Here is a 20,910-nt window from a genome sequence, read left to right on the forward strand (position 1 = left end):
TTCAATGGGTGCTCACTTTTGAGTGTCCCAGCTTGGAGCTTCCACTATTTTCCATCTATGATCTCTCTTTCACTTATCTCAATTCCTCTATCTTTGGGCAGCGATTGTTAAAAAAATACTAGATTGGTCAAATCAATGAACGCAATCATAAGCCATTCATACAAAGGTTAAGGATTCATGATTTCCGGAAGTAATTAAACGTTACGTGCAGTATCCCTGGATAAGATAGGACATCACTCATTGAAGATGTTTGACAAATGAATAAATCTTTCATACACAAGACCAAGAAAGTCATTTAAAAACATATCAAGCAATTTCATCTTTTAGTTCTATATTTTTTATTCATTAAATAAAGCACCATGAAATGAAGCAATTCAAATGCAAACAAATTATTTATGATATTTTTTTATGCTATCACTAAATCTTGCTTCAGTGATTCTATTGTAAACATCATAAATGATTAACACTAGACACCAATGCTCTTACACTAAAATTCTGCTAAGTTGACGACGATTTTAGAAGTTAAAAGATGTAATTATTTCCTGTGACATAGTAAGTTGAATCACAACTTTTTAAGAGCAGTAAACAAAGAATAATAATGTCATTGGCTTCTTGCATTGCAACCAACTTCCACTGAGTTACCAAGCAAAGTGGCTCACACATGACGGCTACATGGTGCCCACAACAGCATTGATACAATATTCTTTTGTATTTAACCATCAACTTGACAGCCATGACGTGCATACAAACGACCAATTATAAGGAAGAATGGAATATTGTCCCAGCAGGCATTGCACATGGAAGAAAATTAAGACTTTAGTTGTTTGTATTCTTGGCTTGCAAGAATGTCATAGCCGCCATGTTGGGTGATTTTAACAAAGGATTTTCCTTGTTTACAATGCAGATTTCATTAAACATAGCGAGCATTCCATTATTTTCTTACTCTCAGGGGAATAGTTGCAAGCCACCAATTGATTGATTAATTGATGCTATTACCTATACACACTTGTGGAAATATGTAGATGTACACTGATATGAAACAGAAATCAGTAAGATTCATAATAAAGTAAATGAACAAACAGATAAAATACATCAGAATGAATTCCAGTTTAATAAGAAGTGCAAAGAACATCGAATCTCGTTCTCAAAATGCCAATCGGTATTTGTACCTATTATCATTAATGAAAAGCCTATAGAAGTTGTGACTGACGTTAAATTTCTCTGCTTGAATATTTTTAGCAAATTGAATCATCACATTAATGAAATCAACCATACTAGATTGTATTTTTTGAGACTAAAACGGCCGTGATTGCAGAGAAGGAACTTTCAGCTTTTGACAAGTTAGAACTTGCGAGAAGTCCAGAAACTAGCAACGCTCCAAGAAAACAGCAATATGCCTTTGATATTTATGTTTTTCAACTGACTTTTGGATTTACAATGTGTAGTAACTTCAATATATGTGTGCATCACTGTATTCAATTGCGTTTACGCCTCCTTAGGAGTGAATGATACTGCTGAATCACGAAAAATCTAAATATTGGCTGAGTTCGATGACAAGCAGTTTTTTCGATATACGCCCTGTATTTTAACAAAATTTTCTCGCAAACTTTGGATTTATCTATATTATCATAACTATTCACTGTAGTGAGAGATTTCACAAGTTTACCTTTAGTCTTCAAGAAGACGCTTTTTAACCAAATTTTGTTCTTTCCCGAGTAGAGTTGTTTATAGTCAATAGTTGTCGTTCTTTGGTTTCATTTCTTTGCACCAGAAACCACTTCACAGTGAACTGATTGAAAATCAAATCAATATGTGCATTCATTGAAATGTTTTACTGCTAACTAATAAATATTTGGCGGTGCTCTTCCAGGCTAACGCAGTGAATAAAAGTTATTCGCACAGCATTATAGCTGTTCATCTCTCCATTCTAAATAAGGGAGCATCCTTCAAAAACCAGAAAAACTATTTACGTCAGTAAAATCGACTTTTGAGTGAGAATCAGTGCTTATATAAAAGTTTTGAATGAAATTATAGAAAGTTAGGCCTGTTTCATACGTCGCATTTTACATGAGCCGAATGCATTTAAAAGAAAAGATAATGAGGCATTTTATCTCATTTTCTTTTGTATTTATGCATTCGGCTCAAGTAAAATGCGACGTTTGAAATGGGCCTAAAATTCTTTTGTTCATATGTACATACAAGATGTCTAAAAAAACTAATCATCTTTGACATCAGCCGATATTTAGGGCTGTTTACATGATCCCGGCTAACCGGGATTTAGAGAGGCGTGAGAGGATTTTGAATCATTGAAAGGAGGCAAAATATTTAAAGGAAAAATTACAATTGTTCATAAAGTCCCACAAGTCATTCCTGTTGTAATATTGAAATTAGGCCAAATTAGTTGTTTTCATTTTAAATGCTTGGCGTATTTATAAAGTCAGAATATTATGAATTTGCTCAAGAAGATTTATCTGATTATAAGTATTGAATCGTTTCCATTCGCCAAAATCATTTAACGCTTCGCTACCCGGGCTCATGTAATCAGCTTCTGAGAATTTGCACGATCCAGCAGTAACTGATCCCTAAAGACCTGCAAATGCAGTTAAAAACAGTAGTTATTCCTGATTGTGAAGCTACGTTGTTACAGCTTTTGGAATTTCAGTGAGAGCGAGTGGTGTCATGTATTTAGCCAATCAGAAAAGTTATTTCAGTATTACGCAATTTACTCAAGAGATATCAAATCGTAGGAAAAACAAACATGAGGATAATTGTCGTTTCAATGGAGGATACTTTTTTTTGGGCAACTGTACAGAAATGTTATTTCCCTGCTGGGAGGTTCGGGTGGAAAATGCTTTTTCGAGGTTTAGAAAAGCTCCAGGATGGAGGTCGAAGGAACGTTTTTCAAACCAAGGCAGTGAAGTATCAAACTTGTTGATTGAAGTAGGGATGTGCCCTCTAATTATTGAATTTGCTACCACTACTCAGGGTCAAGGGGGAAATATTTTCCATCCGGACCAATCTAAACAGTATATAACATATTTATTGGATTCAGTTCAGTGAGATTCAACATTTAAGAAAAAGAAAACGACCAAAACTTAGCTCAACCATTTTATTTTAGAAAACTCAAAATTCACTTGAAATGGATCACTAAAAATTAAAAGTTGGCAAATGTTTTACTTTAAAAACAAAAGCAAACTAAACAACCCTTTACTATCTATTATATACAATTCCATCCTCTACTACAGCCAACCTGATTGCAGGTAACTGTAAGGCAAAGTTACTATACCCGTAGCTGATTGGTAAAAAATAACTTTTTACAACTTTCAGCATCAATCAAATACGACGAATATAGTAGAGTGTTCTTTATTTTCTCAAAATGTATTACAGCAATTAAAATAATATTATAGAACTTACTAACTTTTTACCCTATATTCAAAAAGATAAAAAACATACTGCAAAATATAAATATTTTTACCATTTACACATTCTGCAGGAGTTGTTTACAAATTATTCTAATTATATTTATAGTAGTAGTAAAGAGGCTTTTCCCTCAGAAATTACAAACGAACATACTTAGTTTTAATCTATTCCTATAATTCTAGTTGTTTTTATTATATACAGCAATGTTGAAAGCGTTTTTCCCTCGACGTTGAACACGCGGTGTTTCGTTTTCTGACAACGACGTCGAAAAGCTAAGATCAACTTCAGACTTGAAATCTGCTTTGATTCTGGTAATAAAAAATGCATTAAGTTAATTTAGCACCAACACCAAAAACGGCATTAAAATACTTTATGCAAGGCTGCTTTATGCAAGGCTGTTTTATGCAAGGCTGCTTTATGCAAGGTGCTTTATGCAAGGCTGCTTTATGCAAGGTGCTTTATGCAAGGCTGCTTTATGCAAGGCTGCTTTATGCAAGGCTGCTTTATGCAAGGCAGCTTTATGCAAGGCTGCTTTATGCAAGGCTGCTTTATGCAAGGTGCTTTATGCAAGGCTGCTTTATGCAAGGCAGCTTTATGCAAGGCTCTTTATGCAAGGCTGCTTTATGCAAGGCGGTTATAATCATCCGTTGGATTGCACACCTTTAATATCTATGACTTACAGTGGTGAGTATGGTGACGATGAAAACTTAAGAAGGGAGCGGAAATTTGACGTTTCATTGATGCATATTAATAGAGTAAAAACTTCTTTTATCTTTGCTACGAGAAATAAATTTATTTATGATTCTTAAAGTACATTTGAATGTTAAGTATATATGGTTTAGTATTGAAATTCAAATTCAAATTAGAATTTTAGTTACCAAAGTTATATTTTTGTAAACAATAGCGCAATTCAGCCTTTGGGCAATAGAAAATTTAATAAAAATCTATCTATCTATAGATCATCACAGACGTACGTAAATCATTACAGACGTACATAAATCATTGCAGATGTACATAGATCATTACAGACGTACATAGATCATTACAGAAGTACATAGATCATTACAGACGTACATAGATCATTACAGACGTACATAGATCATTACAGACGTACATAGATCATTAGTGAAATACATAGATCATTACAGACGTACATAGATCATTAGTGAAATACATAGATCATTACAGACGTACATAGATCATTAGTGAAATACATAGATCATTACAGACGTACATAGATCATTACTGAAATACATAGATCATTACAGACGTACATAGATCATTACTGAAATACATAGATCATTACAGACGTACATAGATCCTCACTGAAATACATAGATCATTACAGTCGTACATAGATCCTTACTGAAATACATAGATCATTACAGACGTACATAGATCCTTACTGAAATACATAGATCATTACAGACGTACATAGATCATTACAGAAATACATAGATCATTACAGTCGTACATAGATCATTACTGAAATACATAGATCATTACAGTCGTACATAGATCATTACTGAAATACATAGATCATTACAGTCGTACATAGATCATTACTGAAATACATAGATCATTACAGACGTACATAGATCCTTACAGAAGTACATAGATCATTACAGACGTACATAGATCATTACTAAAATACATAGATCATTACAGACGAACATAGATCATGACAAACGTATATAATTTTAGTAGAAGTACATACACATCTTTATAAACGTACCATGGCGTATGATAGGAATTTTGTCAAATTATTGGCTACCATTCAAAACGTTTTAATAAACGAAACGAAATATCTATACTTACCTTGGCTTGATTTGAAAATTCATCTCGTGAGATGGTTTTTTCATCATTAAAATTTTTGTTACGAGTTCAATGGCATGAGAAGTTCGAAAGAGAAAATCTCCCTTGCTCAAAGATTTCATCTGGATATTCTAAATAAAACACAAGAGAGATGAGAAGATGTAGCACAACTAGAGACTATTATTTAAGAAATAAAAGATGTTTTCTGAGTTTGCACAGGCTTATGCAAACCAAGGAGACCTTGGACAGAACTATAATGCAGATCAGTGCAATCCCAAAGATCGAGAGTAATCACAAAGGTCTCAGACGTTTGCATGAGCTTGTACAAACACGTAAACATTTATTTCTTTTATAAAATAACAATAATGCGAAATACATAAATTTAATACAACAGAGTACACTCTGGTACAATGTAGAACAGCAAAATAAGCCACAACACAACACATTAAAGACATCCTATAATGATCTGCAGTATACAAAGAATTGAGGTGTATGAAGTAATAAAATTTGAGGTTTTACAAATTAAGTATTTTAATCTTTATATGATGCCAATTAGGTCATATGCATACATATACAAATGATAAAATATTTCCAAACAAGCTGGGCGAAACCAACAGTCTAGTTTCTAATAAAAATATAAAATTCCTTTTTACCTTTTTTACATGAAACATAACGAGTTGATCATAAAAAGGACTAACAGATATCAAATATATCTCGGTGAAAGGAATCTTGTACTTTATGTTATAATTTTTGGGATTCAACAAAAGTAACGACTCCGAGGCAACGACAAGAACTCGACGTACGGCCTAAAGATATAAATGATTGATCTAATGAAGAAGAAATCATACAACAATTTGTAATAAGAGAAATGAATCCACGACAAGTTAAACATAACAAAAATTGACACCTTCCCATTGGTACGATGGATTTTTGTAACGTAATCTGAGAAGAACACAGCTGGGCTGTTTGCAATATTTGTCCATTTTCTATCATTTGATAAGTTTACATGATCACCTTTAAACGGCACAACCACACTATATTTAAAAAACGTCAAATGAACATTGTTGAATGGCAAATACTGAATCAGATATTCTGAATTGAGTTCCAATCGATTGAGGGATGAAGACCAAACATTTAAAACATGTAAAAACAAGTTGATGATGGAAATGAAACCTGTTTCATGGTAATTACCTTTCTGGATACAAAGATTTCTGTCCTTTAAACAATTCACTAGCCTTTAATTTTTCTTTCATTACTTTCACTTTATCAGGTGACATTTTCAGTCTATATTTCCGACACTGAAGTACGTATAAAAATAAAAAAATCACAATTTGACAATTGAGATAAGTACAACTATGCATTAACCACACTTGGGATACGTACGTATATGCAATAGTTAAAGTGTTTCATAAATAGTTATATCCAGTACGAAAGCCAATACCATAGTTATAATCCACACTCAGTAAGTTAGCAAGCCTGCTTATTTAGTTTGGTCATGTATGTAGAAGTATTTCTAAATTGTAGGACTAAATTGTCCACTATTGACAGACTGGTTACGAAACTTAAAAAATATCAAAACGTTGACACTATGATGCTCGTATATATTAATAATAACACACACAAAAGCTAGATTCTCACCCGATTTCGATGATACATTTCTTTGAGAAGTTGATTTGCCGTTCTAAACCTTTCCAAGCTAGATGGCCATTTGCGATCCAAAGGCGACTCAGACGGTAATTTGCGCGATAGCTTCTTGAGAAACCTTGTAATCTTTTGAAAAAAATAGAAAAAATACATCCACACATTGCGTTAAGATAAGAAAAAAAGGAAAATACTACATCTAGCTTAATCAAAATAGATGTTGTCGAAAAATATTGGCTTGATAAGAAGTTATAAAATTGTATGTTTGAAACCTACAAAAGTGTCAACTCTACTCAACCAAAAGATGGTACCATGTTAAATTAGAAAAAAGTTATAAACTTTACGAACCAGATACGACAACCAACAACGTCGAATAACTGCAGTGGCGTGGGATCTGAAGAAACGTTTGTACTCGTTTCTTATCTATTGATCAACACAAAAAATTTTATTAAATAATATCATTAAAGTGGTCAATAACTAGCTATATTTAATGATAATATTAGAGAGTGGTCAATAACTAGCTATATTTAATGATAATAAATATAATAACAATAAAGAGCGAGGGGTAAATTACTCTGAAAAAAGCGTACAAAGATTTTTTATAGCTACATTTGAAAGTCCTGGCAATTTGGGAATTTTCCAGAATGTTTTTGAAGCATTTTCACTGTGTTTTCTCAACTTTTGCCCATATTTTCGCAAATTATAAGCCATCAGCTTGTTTGAAAGACAATAAAAGAAATATTTCATTTCAATATATTATTTCACCATAGTTTGAAGGTGATTGAAGATTTCAGTGGATGTTTGGGGGGAGTTGTAGTAAGTTTTCTCCTCAATTTTTTCAAGATTTTTTCAAACTTTTGGAGGTTTCCCAGTAATTTAAGAAATTTGTCGAAAAAATAATTCGATTTTTTAAGACTTTAAGAGATCATTTAAGACCTTTTGAGATTGTAGTTTATTTAAGATAGTGAGATTTTTTAGGAAATGTGCGGAAATTTTTCGAGTAAATTACCCCTCGTTAGACAGTGTTCAATAACTAGCTATCATTAGGAATGAAGATTATTTATAATAGATTATTAAAACTCTAAATTCAGGTAGTATGAAAAGATGTATAAGTTACAAGAGAGAGAAAAACATTGATATTGATAAAAAACAAAAAAGTTAAAGTTGAAATGCTCAGATAAGTTTGGATGCCAATTATTTAACAACTAAATAATCCATACTTTTGTAAAAAGGAAAGGAATGAATGCCCTTGCATGCATTTGACATTTCATCATCAGCAAATTTAATCCAGGAAATATTTCCGAAAGGAAAAAGTAAATAGCTATTTTCAAAAAAATTTTCTTTTTTTCATTTTGCACATTCATCCCAAACAATAAACATACCCGCCAGCCTTTAACAAAAGATGCAATAAGTATGGCAGCGTCTCTTTGTGTTTTGTAATCTTTCCTAGCCTACACGCAAATGAGCAAATTATTAATGTATGAAGAGAAAATATTTAAATCGATTTATCTAAAAAAACTCAAACTGTTGCCCACCTGGTATCCTCTAAATGTTTTACTGATGAGAATTTGGCTTTCCTTCAATTTACGGTACTAAAATATCGTTATCATACATGCATCAATGTGTCACATTATATAACATCAAAATGATCAAAAATATCAATAATGATAACGATCGATGTATTACATTACATAACAACGATATTATTAATAATATCAATAACGATCACGATCAATACATTACATAATAACGAAACTATCAATAACATCAATATTAATGATAAGATCATACATTCCATTCCATAACAACGAATCAATAATATCAATATTAACTATAACTATCAATATATTACATAACATAGCAAAAACTATCAATAATAACAGTCAACAACAACAAAAACAGTCCTTCTCAGGACTATACCAACCTGGACGATCTACATTTACAAACATGTAACGATACTCCCGGGTTCAAACCATTTACTTTATAATAACTATATCACAAACCACTGTCATTTAATTACAATATCTCATTAAGATAAAGAATATTTATATATCACCTTGTTGCGCTCTTTAAAGCCTTTATAACGCTTTTGTATAACAGTAGCAAGATCTTGTAGTTTCTCTTCTCTTCTATCCTCCAAAGCAAACAGCTACAAAAACATAAAAAAAGAACAAAAAGCTGGAAACTTTCAAGAACCAAAACAAGAAGGACCTGACAGTGAACTTATGCGGTACCGTTTGTGCATTACGTATGAAGATTTTCGTTCTCCCAAAGTCAAATTCCGATGTCTTTATCTTCTGAAACTGCAGAAAAAATAAAAGTAGCATATTCTTTTCATTTTCTACAGTATTTTCTACAGGTTGTGCAACTTGCGCATTTTAATGTACGTAAGAAAACATCAAAAAAGTCATAAATTTAAAAAGGTATTATTGATATGTAGATATGTATGAATTGTAGAACTTAGGTTGAGTAACTTACAGTAAATATTTCGCTAAGACCAAGCTTAGGATCACCTTTCCAAGTAGGCCATGTCTTGGGACACAAAATTTTATATCTATACAAAACAATAGTGTGCAATTTAACACCATTCTATCGTTGTTTACAAACTCCCTAGTTTTACACGACTTATTTAACATCATTCTATCGTTGTTTACAAACTCACTAGTTTTACACGACTTATTTAACACCATTCTACCGTTGTTTACAAACTCACTAGTTTTACACGACATATTTAACACCATTCTATCGTTGTTTACAAACTCCCTAGTTTCACACGACTTATTTAACACCATTCTATCGTTGTTTACAAACTCCCTCGTTTTACACGACTTATTTAACACCGTTCTATCGTTGTTTACAAACTCACTCGTTTTACACGACTTATTTAACACCGTTCTATCGTTGTTTACAAACTCACTCGTTTTACACGACTTATTTAACACCGTTATATCGTTGTTTACAAACTCACTCGTTTTACACGACTTGTTTAGTTTTATGGTGTCAAATAACTGTAAATTTGTATTTATAACTCACGATTTTGATTTCAAGAGTAAATTTACATTAGAAGGAAAAGAATTGACGTTTTGGATTTAGTTTATTTTATCTCCTCGTGAGGAAGTTTGGGGTTGCGTCATCATGCCAGGGAGTGAAAATTTACAGCATGACAATAAATAATTTACTAATGTGATGATTAAAATGTGATAGTTAAAAAATACTGTGAAGCAAAAATGTGACTTAAGTATCACCTTCGTACTGACTTCCCAACACAATTTTCCATTGACAAAATGTGTTAATACAAAGAAAAAGCTCAATTGCGAGGTACAGTATAAGCTTTTTAATACACGATAGAAGTCTTATTGTGAAGTAATTCTTAAATTTTACCTTTCTAAAGCAACAGCATATTCCTGTCTGAAACAATACCCAGCCCTGCGAACTCTGACGTTCTCTAAAAGACTACGAAAAATATTTAAAACATGAAAATTTAATCCAAAATTTGCTCATGATCGGCACATTTAATCAAATGATTAGTTTGACCATGAATGCTTGACAATGAATACAAAATAAAAACACCTTACAAACAAGACCATGAATGCTTGACAATGAATGAAAAATAAAAATACCTTACAAACAAGATAAATAATCAGATCAAAAAAACTCACCCCAAATATCTCACTTGATGTCTCACAGCATCAAAATCAAAAACTTTGGCTGTCTTTGATTCATTTGGCTACATAAGGAACAGCCAAAAGGCATAAAAAACCTTCCGATTGATTCTGAAGACGAGCTTTTTCAAAGCGAACGTTGCCAAGATGCAAAATTGCCGAAATAAGCTGATAAATATACAGTTTTTCTTGGTTTTTGAATCCAATAGCTCTCATTGCACCCTTCAAATATGAACAAGTTATTAAACTATAAATGCACATGGATACAGGTTTTAACTACTCCTAAGGCTAGAAGTTCTATAGGAATAATATAAGCAAAAATACTTTGTTTTGATGTAAAATATAATGAATATATTCCAAGAAATAAACAAAAAACGCTAAAAAACCATGTTATACGGTGAAATTTTTTTTGTAACTTATGAGTGAAACACCTTTATTCACCAATTGTACAAGAACATAGCAGCACAAAAATTGAATAAATAATGTATTAAATATTTGTCTGCAATTTACTCACCTCGGTATAACGAAAATCTTCAACATCATTAATAGTTTTTACAGAGACACAACCACTTTCCTTTAAATAAGCATATTTTGCACAATCTCTTTCCAAGCCAAGAGCACCTAAATAATCATTTTCAGTAGTAAAAATCAATTTAATACCATGTTATAGTTCACATATAACTGTCAGTAAATTTCTTCCGCAGTAGCTTTCCAAGTTTCTTCAATTCAGCAGATGGCAATCCAAACACTATTATTATATTGAATAAAATTTCTTACGCAAAAGCTCTCCGGATCCTCCATTAAGCAGCTGATAGAAAATATGAAAACTTCTTTCTTCGCTTGTACGACTTACGATACGCGACTGGTTGAAGAAACAAAATAATAAAAGATAATTTTGTCTTCTATACCTCATCAACACGATTATTTAAAGTTGGACACAGAGGGATGGATGGGGATTATTAAGAACTTTTTTAGTTGATGAGTTACCTTTTCCAAAAGATCTGTTGGAACATACAAAAAAAGATGATAAAATAAATAAAATAAATTAAATAGAACAACATACTAGGGTTTAGTAAAAGATTTTAACAAACAAGTATTTAGAAACCAAAAGATATAATAAAGAGACAATCGTTCAAAAATCAGGGAGAGCTAACAGAGTATAACATCAAGTACTAACAAAGCGCTAACTTAAAGTTTGTTATACCATCAAGTACTAACAAAGCGCTAACTTATTTTGTTATAACATCAAGTTGTACTAACAAAGCGCTAACTTACAGTTTGTTATAACACCACCAACAGGTTCCCCTTTAAAGTCGAACTCAATATCCATGTATTTACCCTAATGAAAAAACACAATATTCTTCCTGTATTTTATACAAAAATTGCTTTTCGAATGTCGATCAATACAAATTTTATTTAGAACTTGGAGAGTCGGTGAAGAATTGGGAACAAATCCCATGATTCCATGAAGCGTATTGTAAGCTTCCATGACTGTGACTCATCCGCAATTTGACATATTATTTTTTGGATATTTCTGGCTGGGAAATTCACAATGATTTTGCAAACTGACGATCCCTGTTTGACATTCATTTTTACAAAGTACTTATGAAAGATAATTCATGACAACGCATATTTTGGAATAAAAAAACAATAGAACAATTGCAGATTTCTCATATTAAAAAATGAGAAAGTTAAAAGATAAAAAGAAAAACTTTATCGTACTTACAAATCGCGAGGAATTGTCGTTCTTCAACGTCTTGGCATTTCCAAATGCTAAAGAATTAAAAAAAACAATTTACAATTAAAAACGAAAAAGAAAAAATTCACACAAAGCGAGGTTTAAAACCAGAAGTATCACTACACGATTGTGGTTTGTGAACTGTTGATGTTAGTATTAACTGACATTTCGATGATCCTTGGGATTAGACAATACCAACATCAACAATCCATGTCAGGACTATACTAAGCTGTACAATTTACGTAAATTGATCAATATCGACAAACATTAGCGAGGTACTTTTCTGGAAAATGACAACTCTTTCCAATAACAAACACAGTACCTTCAAGAATCGGATTACACTGAAGAAGATGTTCTTTAACTTTATCCACTTGTTGTCCTTTTCCAGACACAGCAGCAACATACTGCATGATTATCTTTGACGACTCTACAATCCAACAAACTTTGTGATAAGAAAGAGATGTTCACAAAGAAAAAAATTAGAGTTCTTCATCATTGAATTCGTTATAAACATGCATTCATTAACTTTGTGAAAAACTTATGAAAACGTGGAGATAGTAAAAGAACGAGAAGGGCTTACGTCAGTAACATGCCAAGTCATGTACGTACATATAGGCTGACTTCAGTGATTAATAATTTAATCATAAATCCAGTAGAGTTGTTATACAATTAGGTAATTACGTTGTTAGTTTGATAGTTTCCTCAGTGAATCCTTATATTCTCAAAATTATTCTGTCAATGATTTCTACATTTTCAAAATAAATTTTAACTATATTTTTGCTTGATTCCTTTGTTTCGGCTAACCATCACATGATGTACCTACATGGCCACATCTCCTTATGTACCCATGTTACATCGTTTACCCACATGGCCACATCGTGTGCCCACAATATGTAACCCAAAACACAGATTGCCGCACACTTAGTTTCAATCAAAAAAGGTGGCAAGACCTGAAGTAACAATTTTTTCTTGGTGTAAGTGTCCACTGTGAACAGCTTGCATGAAAAAAACTAAGTCTCAATGTGAATTAATTGTACAATAAGTTAGAAAACAAAAACCAACAACAGTTTCATGTCAGTCCAATTGTTTACTGGTTTTTATAATTTTTTATCACAAGTATAGTAAGAAGGAAACCCTCCTTAAACCTGAATGCAAACAACGAATTGCCAGAGCAATTTCTCTGACAAAATACTAATCCAAATTCAACAACAACCTCATGTAATGGTGTCATGTAATTTTTAGAAGATGCAAAGATAAACATTAACAGTTGATGATTGACAACAGACAACTGTGGTCTAGTCAATATAAAACTTTATATTAGGACAAAGATAAAAGCCATAAATATATTGTTAACCTGTTTTCCCAGCACCACTTTCACCAGTTATAAGAATACACTGATCCTTATTATGATCACGCATTGATCTGTACGATAAATCTGCAACAGCATATCTAGAAATATTTCCATATAAAGATTGAAACATAAAAAGTTTTAACATTTTCCTAAATATCACTTTTACAAATGGCTTTTTACAGTAGTCATGTCACATGAGTGAACAAATACGAGAGATTAATATAAAATAAAGCTTTCACTACAGTTAATCTTGAACTTAAAAAACAAATATTTATAATGTACTTACAAATGAGGTGCCATTTCAAAAACATTTCGAGATTTATACTCCATGATGACATCATTTGTGTATAAATAGAGTTTCTCGTAAGGGTTAAGAGATACCACAACATTTCCAATGTAAGTCTAACAGAAAATAATTCTTAATCATGCATACATTTTAAGCTTCAAAAAACTCTCATTTGAATATTTAACAAAATGCTTTAACATTTGCAAAGGACAACAAAAACACAGACTGTTAGCCTGATGGACAAAGGACATAAATAAGGCTAAACAGTAAATTGGTAGACCAATTTAAGTTTCTTTTTAACATGTACATAAAATCTCAATTTGGTGAAGTGATACTTAGCATTGCTAAAATGTTGACTGCATATAAGTTTAAAATAATCACAAGTATCATAAAGTAAGCTCTAAAGAAAATAATAAGATAAAATAGTTGCTTACAAATCTTATACATTCTTTCAGTTGTTGAGAAATTGACATCATAAATATAAGACTCCATATTTATTCATGCATTATGTTTATGGAATTGATTGAATGAATGCTTAAATTTATAAGTCTATTGCAAGCTAAAAAAGATATATTTTCAAGTCAAAGAAGAATATGATAGATCTTGGGAAAGGTAGGTCTACATGTATAAAGAACTTCAAAAACATCACATCATTTAGCATTTCAGGAATAATGTCTTCCTTCATATTGTTAAATGGGTAAAAACTTACATAAATTTCCCCACTCATGAAACGAATTTCAAGATTTTTTGTTAGTTTCTCCTCAGTGAGTGAATCAAGTAGAACCATATCACTAACACCAATTGTATCATCAGCAAAATTGAGTCCATCATATTTTTTCCGACTTAAGCGATGGCGTTTTTTATGTCCCTTGCCAAGACTGCTACGGCGAACCAGATTTTGACCTGTATCAAGGTCTTCAGTCATTATCTGAAAAATTGACATGATTTAGCTTGTCATAGAGATGATCTTAAAATTGGACTAAAAAATGTTTTCTTAAGTTGCTTTTTAGTTGCATAATTATGTCATAAATATTATAAAAAATAAAAGTACATTCCAACAAAATTGTTTACACAATATTGTCTTTTTTCTCGATTTACATAAGAATTATTTATTTAGCTTTTCAAGATAAAATATATCTCATAAAATATTTATGTCCTCAGTCCTCTTTGATAGTTAAGTTGTTGATTTAAACAGAATATGACATAAATCACGTTAAGATTGCTATTATACAATATAGATATATCATATAGTGCTTATTCATGCATATTTGTGCCAAACAAACAAAACTTCGTTGAAATTCTTCCGTAAGTCAAATCAACAATGTGCAAATTTGTTTATATTGAAGCTTTCGACTTCAAAATTAAGACTTGAAAAACACGAGAAAATTTCGTTAGAATTCAATTGAACTATAGCGAACACAAACATATATAAGAAAGGAATATGTAAGGAATGCATCATCCATTATCATGTAATTTCCCTACGAAACTCTAACATATCTAATCATCCATTTGCTAAGGTAGATTTATGCTTTTAATACATTTTCCCTGTTAAATAGTAAAAAAACCAGACGATATTATCGTTTTCGAAATGTCATCTCATGTTGGACGAACAAGTCAACATTTTAGCTACTTCCCCACCATCTGTCAATTTCACATCATCAATAACATTGCACGTCATCACAATATAAAGCATGAAATTGAAACCGTATCATATAACCTATCTTCGAATCACACACCTTGTTTCAATACAAGTAGACCATACAACTGAACGTTTCTTGAGCAGATTTTCTCTGCAAACTCGATATTATTTACATAGTTTCATTCCTGTGCAAACGCCACCCATTAAGGAAGAATACTCCAGAAACTTTAATGCGTGTCGGAAAGACACACTCAAGTGAAATACAAACACAATCGTCGCGTTTTTCCTGTAGGTAATGCTTGGGAATATTTAATTCACCTGGAAGGAAATTGCATTGGCAGGCATGCGCAATAACGACTAATGGGCAAATTTAAGGACAAATTTCACCGTTATTATTTATTATCTGAAAACAAATACTAAATAATTCTTAATGTTGTATCGTCAAAACATCGAAAAAGTTCAAAAAAATTGACTATAATTGTCTGTTTACCCAAAGTAAAACATAAAAAAACTTATAAAAATATTAAATATGAAAATAAATCTTTCTTATTGATTAGGTTGTTAAATTTGACCAACCTAAAACCTAATGCCGTGTATTGTATGGTTTTCTAAATTCAATGATTTTACTATCTGGTAGAATTCAAATCTTTGCAAACTGCAAGAATTTATAATTTCAAATCATTATCCATCACAATATATGAACAAGGAATGTTCTAATTGGTCAGTATGCCAAAATCCGTAGCCTCCCCCTTACTGAAGTGTATCTTTAAATAATAACAAAAAGATACTCTAATCAAGCGTTCGTGGAATTTTGTTTACTTGAAATGCAGAAATATGAAAAACTAGAGAAGATAGGCGAAGGTAAATTATACTACAAAAATTTCTTGTATTCAGGTATTAGCTATCAAGCAAAATGTCAGGCTTCATTTTCTCTACGTAAAATGGTAGACTAGTGGTTTAGAATCTTTTTATTTACAAGAAGCCAAAAAATGCTCAGACATTAATTCATTTATGTTGACTACTACAATATTAGATTGTTTATACATCATATTCAATAAATGTGAAGATTATCTAAAATATGTCTCAGGCACTTATGGAACAGTCTTCAAAGCAAAAAGCAAAGAAACACATGAAATAGTTGCTCTAAAAAGAGTTCGTTTGGATGACGATGATGAGGTGCACTATGTTTTTGTTTGCATAGTTATTTCTCCAAACTATCCACCATGATATTTATGTTATGTTCGCAGATGTATCCAAGTTTAACCTTGCAGATAATTTTTATGTACCAAGTTTAACATTGCAGATAATTTTATGTATGTACCAAGTTTAACCTTGCAGATAATATTTATATAGTGTATGGTAGTACCAAGTTTAACATTGCAGATAATTTTTATATAGGGTGTACCAAGTTCAGCATTACGGGAAATCTGTTTACTAAAGGAATTGCGTCATAGGAATATAGTTAGGTAAGATTTTCTTCAATCTACGAAAAAAATACCAATTATTTAGATGATCTAAATCATAATTTAATTAAGTTGCATTTCAATTTATCTTGAATTTCATTTTATATAAATAATATATTTACAGGCTTCATGACATCATGATTAGTGAAAAGAAACTGACATTAGTTTTTGAATATTGTGATCAAGTTAGTCAACACTCATTCATTTTGTGTTTCTCCTCTTTTTCATTACAATATTGCCAATATACACTCTTCCAGGATTTGAAAAAGTATTTTGATAGTTGCCAAGGCGAGGTTGATGCAAACATTGTTAAGGTAAAACACAAGACAATAGATACTCCATAAAAAGTAAACATTATTTAATCTAAACGTTTCATCAGTAGTTTCAACAAGTGTTACAAGTCATCATCAAATTTATATCTTTGTTTTCATTTGTCTTTTTATTTTAGTCTTTAATGTATCAACTGTTAAGAGGTTTGGCATTCTGTCATGCAAATAATGTACTACATCGTGATCTGAAACCACAAAATTTACTCTTAAATAAGGTACTACTAGTATGGTCTTTTGTTATGAAAAAGCCAGCTAATTAGACTTTGTCAATATTTCATGTTATTATTAGTATACATGCTTTTAAACTATGTATGCGAAAAACAGCAGCCATATTAAAACCTTATTTAATATTTGAACAAAAGGCTTACAAGATCATTTAATTTAAAACATTCTTTTCAATCTTGTCCCTCTAAATTGTGAATAATTCTCTCCAACACTGAACTGTGATTACTGAACAAAAAAGATCAACCAACATGAAACTGAGAACTTGAGAATACGTATATCTTATAAGGATTTTATCCTTGCTTTGAATTTCACCACCCTTGTATAGTGAAACTAACTCTTCTTGGAAATGTCTATAATCTTAATGAATAATGTCTGCAACTGCAAGGCAGATCTCTCTATACATTTAACAGAAGGTGTGAACGGAGTGTTGAATTTCAGTCCATTTGGACCACAGCAGGTTTCTGGATCACTCTTATGTCAGTTACCAATTCGTGAAAAAACCCACAAATCTCTAATCGTTAGTGCTTGTCCTTGGATGATGTTGCCATCACATATATTTTCAGAATGCCTTCACAAAACTAAGGTCAATTCAAGCCAAACGGACCTTCATCTCTAACTCTCTGTTTTTCTCAATAACTGTCAGAAATTGGGTTGTAAACAGTCAGCCTCGTTTTATTCTGCTGTTCATTTTAGTTTTTCATATCACGCCTAACTCTCATGTAAAGCATCAGAAACAACGTGTTTAGGTACAAAAGAAGCATGTTCTGTTTTGGCGTTTTCGTTTCCTTACTTCTACGCCTGTTCTGTCCTTTTCCATTCAGGTTGCTTGTCGTGCCAAGTCAACATAAGGGAATCTCTTCTTCAGTGAATTAGGGTCGTATAACATCCAAGATTTATCTTTGGCCTTTTAACTGATCTCCAGGCAGTCATTACTGCTTTTGATTATTTTGTCCAGAAACCTTTCCATTCTATCTTGAAGGAATTGATTACATGACATGGTTATAGAGCAGAATTATGACAGACTCATTTTTCTTGATTGCTTACCTTAGCTAACTTGAATATTTTCATTAAATTCAAAAGGAAAGACGGCAAAAGAAACTTAAAAAATACCTTAGCGACTTTTCACAAATAAATTGTTTGTTTGAAAGAATTCGCCGAGAAATATATATAATGGAGCTGTTTTAACACACAAGTGATTAAAATTATTAAATGTTTTGTGTTGCCTAGGATGGCGAGTTAAAACTGGCTGATTTTGGATTGGCGAGACCGTTTGGCATTCCTGTACGTTGCTATTCCGCCGAGGTAAATTTAATGAACATTGTAAACGTTATGTTTGTTTTAGTTCGCCGTGCCTTAGTTAGCACTAACACTTACTTAGTAAAAACTCAAAATTAAGAAATATTATGTAGGTGGTCACTTTGTGGTATCGACCTCCTGACGTTCTTATGGGTGCCAAAATCTACACCACATCAATTGACATGTGGTCAGCTGGTTGTATATTTGCAGGTGTATGTTGAATCCTTGTGATAAATATGTGAAAATTGTTTTGAATTATATTGTGTCACACAAGAATTGATGCCTACATCCAGTTTGAATGATTATCATTTATAAATGACACCGTTTAATCTAAACTTTCATTCAAATGACTATAGAATTGCTGCAGTAAAAAAAAAACAAAACAACGCGTTCCTTCGAGAAGTAAACTTTATATTATTTGATTGACGAAACATTGAAAAATTTTTAAAGTTCCAGCCCAAGCCTCAATAAATCAACTAATTTAAAATTCATGCATATGAAATGTTCCTCTTTTTTGAGACACTATTCATCTAATTCTGCTTATGTTTCCTTAAACATAAGCTTTTTTTCTTCAAAAAATTACGCGAAGCCTTAGAAAATTTTGAACATTTTTTGAGGTTTTTCGGACAAAACGAACCACCGATCTTCTGCCAAATTTTGACACCCATAAAAGGTCATTAGTTTGTAAATAAGTGTGGGAAAAAGTAAGTTCACTTAACGTTTATTGTCTTGTAGAATTATCAAATGGAGGAAGGCCGCTTTTCCCAGGAAGTGACGTTGATGATCAATTGAGAAAAATATACAAGTATCCTTTTTTATACCAGTTGTTTTGCTCAACAATTGGCTTGATAAATTTGCAAAAACTTTTGTTTGCATCCTTAATTTGATGGTTAAAGAATTTTGGGATCTCCAAATGAGGAGTATTGGCCTGGAATGACGAAATTGCCTGAATACAAAGTAAGTTGTACGGCATTGAATGATGATATCATTTAATTATTAAAATTCACTAAACATTGTTCAATATTAAACTTATTTTGAGTATAAACTAAACAAAAATTGTGAACCTTGTTTGTAAGTATTAATTGTTCTATGTTAATTATGTCTTGTTGTAATTACAGCGTAATTATAGTATGTTGTGATGAAAACGGCTTTGGGCTGAACATGCACGACTTTTGCAAATATTTCTTTATTTTTTTTAAGGATTATGGTTTTCATTCTCCTGTATCGTTATCTCATGTTGTACCAAAACTTTCAAATGTTGGAAGAGATTTACTGCAGGTAATGTTAAATATCCACTTTTTACTTGATTAATGGCATGACGTAAGAATAACCAATTAAGGTGAAACAATGAGGTACGGTATTTGATGCCACTTCCTGATGCACTAGCAGATACTTTATGTAGTTTTTAAATATAACAACGATAATATATCCTGTAACGGGTTACAAGTGGTTACAAGTAATTAAAGCAGAAAAACAATTTGTCCGTATGTATTCCTCAATATTCCCAAGATCTCAATACACCTTCACGAGTAAACCCAAACCAAACAACTTGTGATGCACACATTTTTTAAAAATTAACTGTACTCAACAGTAGTCAATTTTGTAAAATATGTAATATATATTTTGCCTTGTACACATAGCGTAACCATTTCGTTCGTTGTTTAAAATATTCAGTTTTTATTGACAATATTTTTCTAGAAATTACTCGTTTTCAACCCTTCAATGCGAATGGCCGCCGATGTTGCAATGAACCATCAGTACTTTAACGATGTGAATCCTTCAGTCAAAAATTCAATATAAAAATATGCACTGATGCATGTTAGCTGGTTTACGCCATCCTAGAAGTGAAAAAGTTAAAATCGTAAACTCAGTCCAAAACAATCCAAATGAGCTCTTTTAAGCAAGAAAAAAATCCCGTAGTAAAAAATTGATTATGCTTAAGTGTATTTTATATATTAATCAGGAATATATTATAATATCGCAATACGGCTAATTTATTTAGTTGGTAGAAAGTCTGAAAAAGTCTTCTCGTATCAGGTGTTTTT

At 31.7% G+C, this 20,910-nt stretch overlaps 2 protein-coding genes across 3 annotated transcripts; one reads left to right on the forward strand and one right to left on the reverse strand.

The window, feature by feature from the left end:
• Positions 1-3,349: 3,349 nt before the first annotated feature.
• LOC124440537 (unconventional myosin-Ia-like) lies at positions 3,350-15,860 on the reverse strand. The gene is made up of 25 exons (XM_046990933.1): positions 15,650-15,860; positions 14,623-14,841; positions 13,914-14,029; positions 13,631-13,725; positions 12,599-12,703; positions 12,265-12,311; positions 11,814-11,877; positions 11,526-11,539; positions 11,316-11,400; positions 11,053-11,159; positions 10,632-10,760; positions 10,536-10,600; positions 10,258-10,329; positions 9,355-9,430; positions 9,111-9,179; positions 8,933-9,025; positions 8,412-8,468; positions 8,259-8,327; positions 7,225-7,299; positions 6,874-7,005; positions 6,427-6,533; positions 6,143-6,269; positions 5,889-6,041; positions 5,239-5,366; positions 3,350-3,728 (listed from the first exon to the last, which is right to left on the reverse strand). Exons 2-25 carry the CDS (start codon positions 14,836-14,838, stop codon positions 3,599-3,601), a joined length of 2,331 nt encoding a protein of 776 aa, XP_046846889.1. The 5' UTR covers positions 14,839-14,841; positions 15,650-15,860; the 3' UTR covers positions 3,350-3,598.
• Positions 15,861-16,090: 230 nt separating this feature from the next.
• LOC124440275 (cyclin-dependent-like kinase 5) lies at positions 16,091-20,849 on the forward strand. 2 transcript variants are annotated; one of them, XM_046990634.1, is made up of 12 exons: positions 16,095-16,413; positions 16,640-16,728; positions 16,951-17,018; positions 17,140-17,200; positions 17,273-17,329; positions 17,464-17,559; positions 18,797-18,871; positions 18,979-19,075; positions 19,601-19,670; positions 19,762-19,822; positions 20,066-20,143; positions 20,564-20,849. In XM_046990634.1, exons 1-12 carry the CDS (start codon positions 16,377-16,379, stop codon positions 20,663-20,665), a joined length of 891 nt encoding a protein of 296 aa, XP_046846590.1. In that variant the 5' UTR covers positions 16,095-16,376; the 3' UTR covers positions 20,666-20,849. The 2 variants fall into 2 exon arrangements, with proteins under 2 accessions (XP_046846588.1, XP_046846590.1); XM_046990632.1 differs by having other exon boundaries at positions 16,091-16,413; positions 17,140-17,329.
• The last annotated feature ends 61 nt before the right edge of the window (positions 20,850-20,910 follow it).

The sequence above is a fragment of the Xenia sp. Carnegie-2017 genome, unplaced genomic scaffold (genome assembly GCF_021976095.1).
Source record: "Xenia sp. Carnegie-2017 unplaced genomic scaffold, XeniaSp_v1 HiC_scaffold_2, whole genome shotgun sequence".
NCBI classification, from domain to species: domain Eukaryota; kingdom Metazoa; phylum Cnidaria; class Anthozoa; order Malacalcyonacea; family Xeniidae; genus Xenia; species Xenia sp. Carnegie-2017.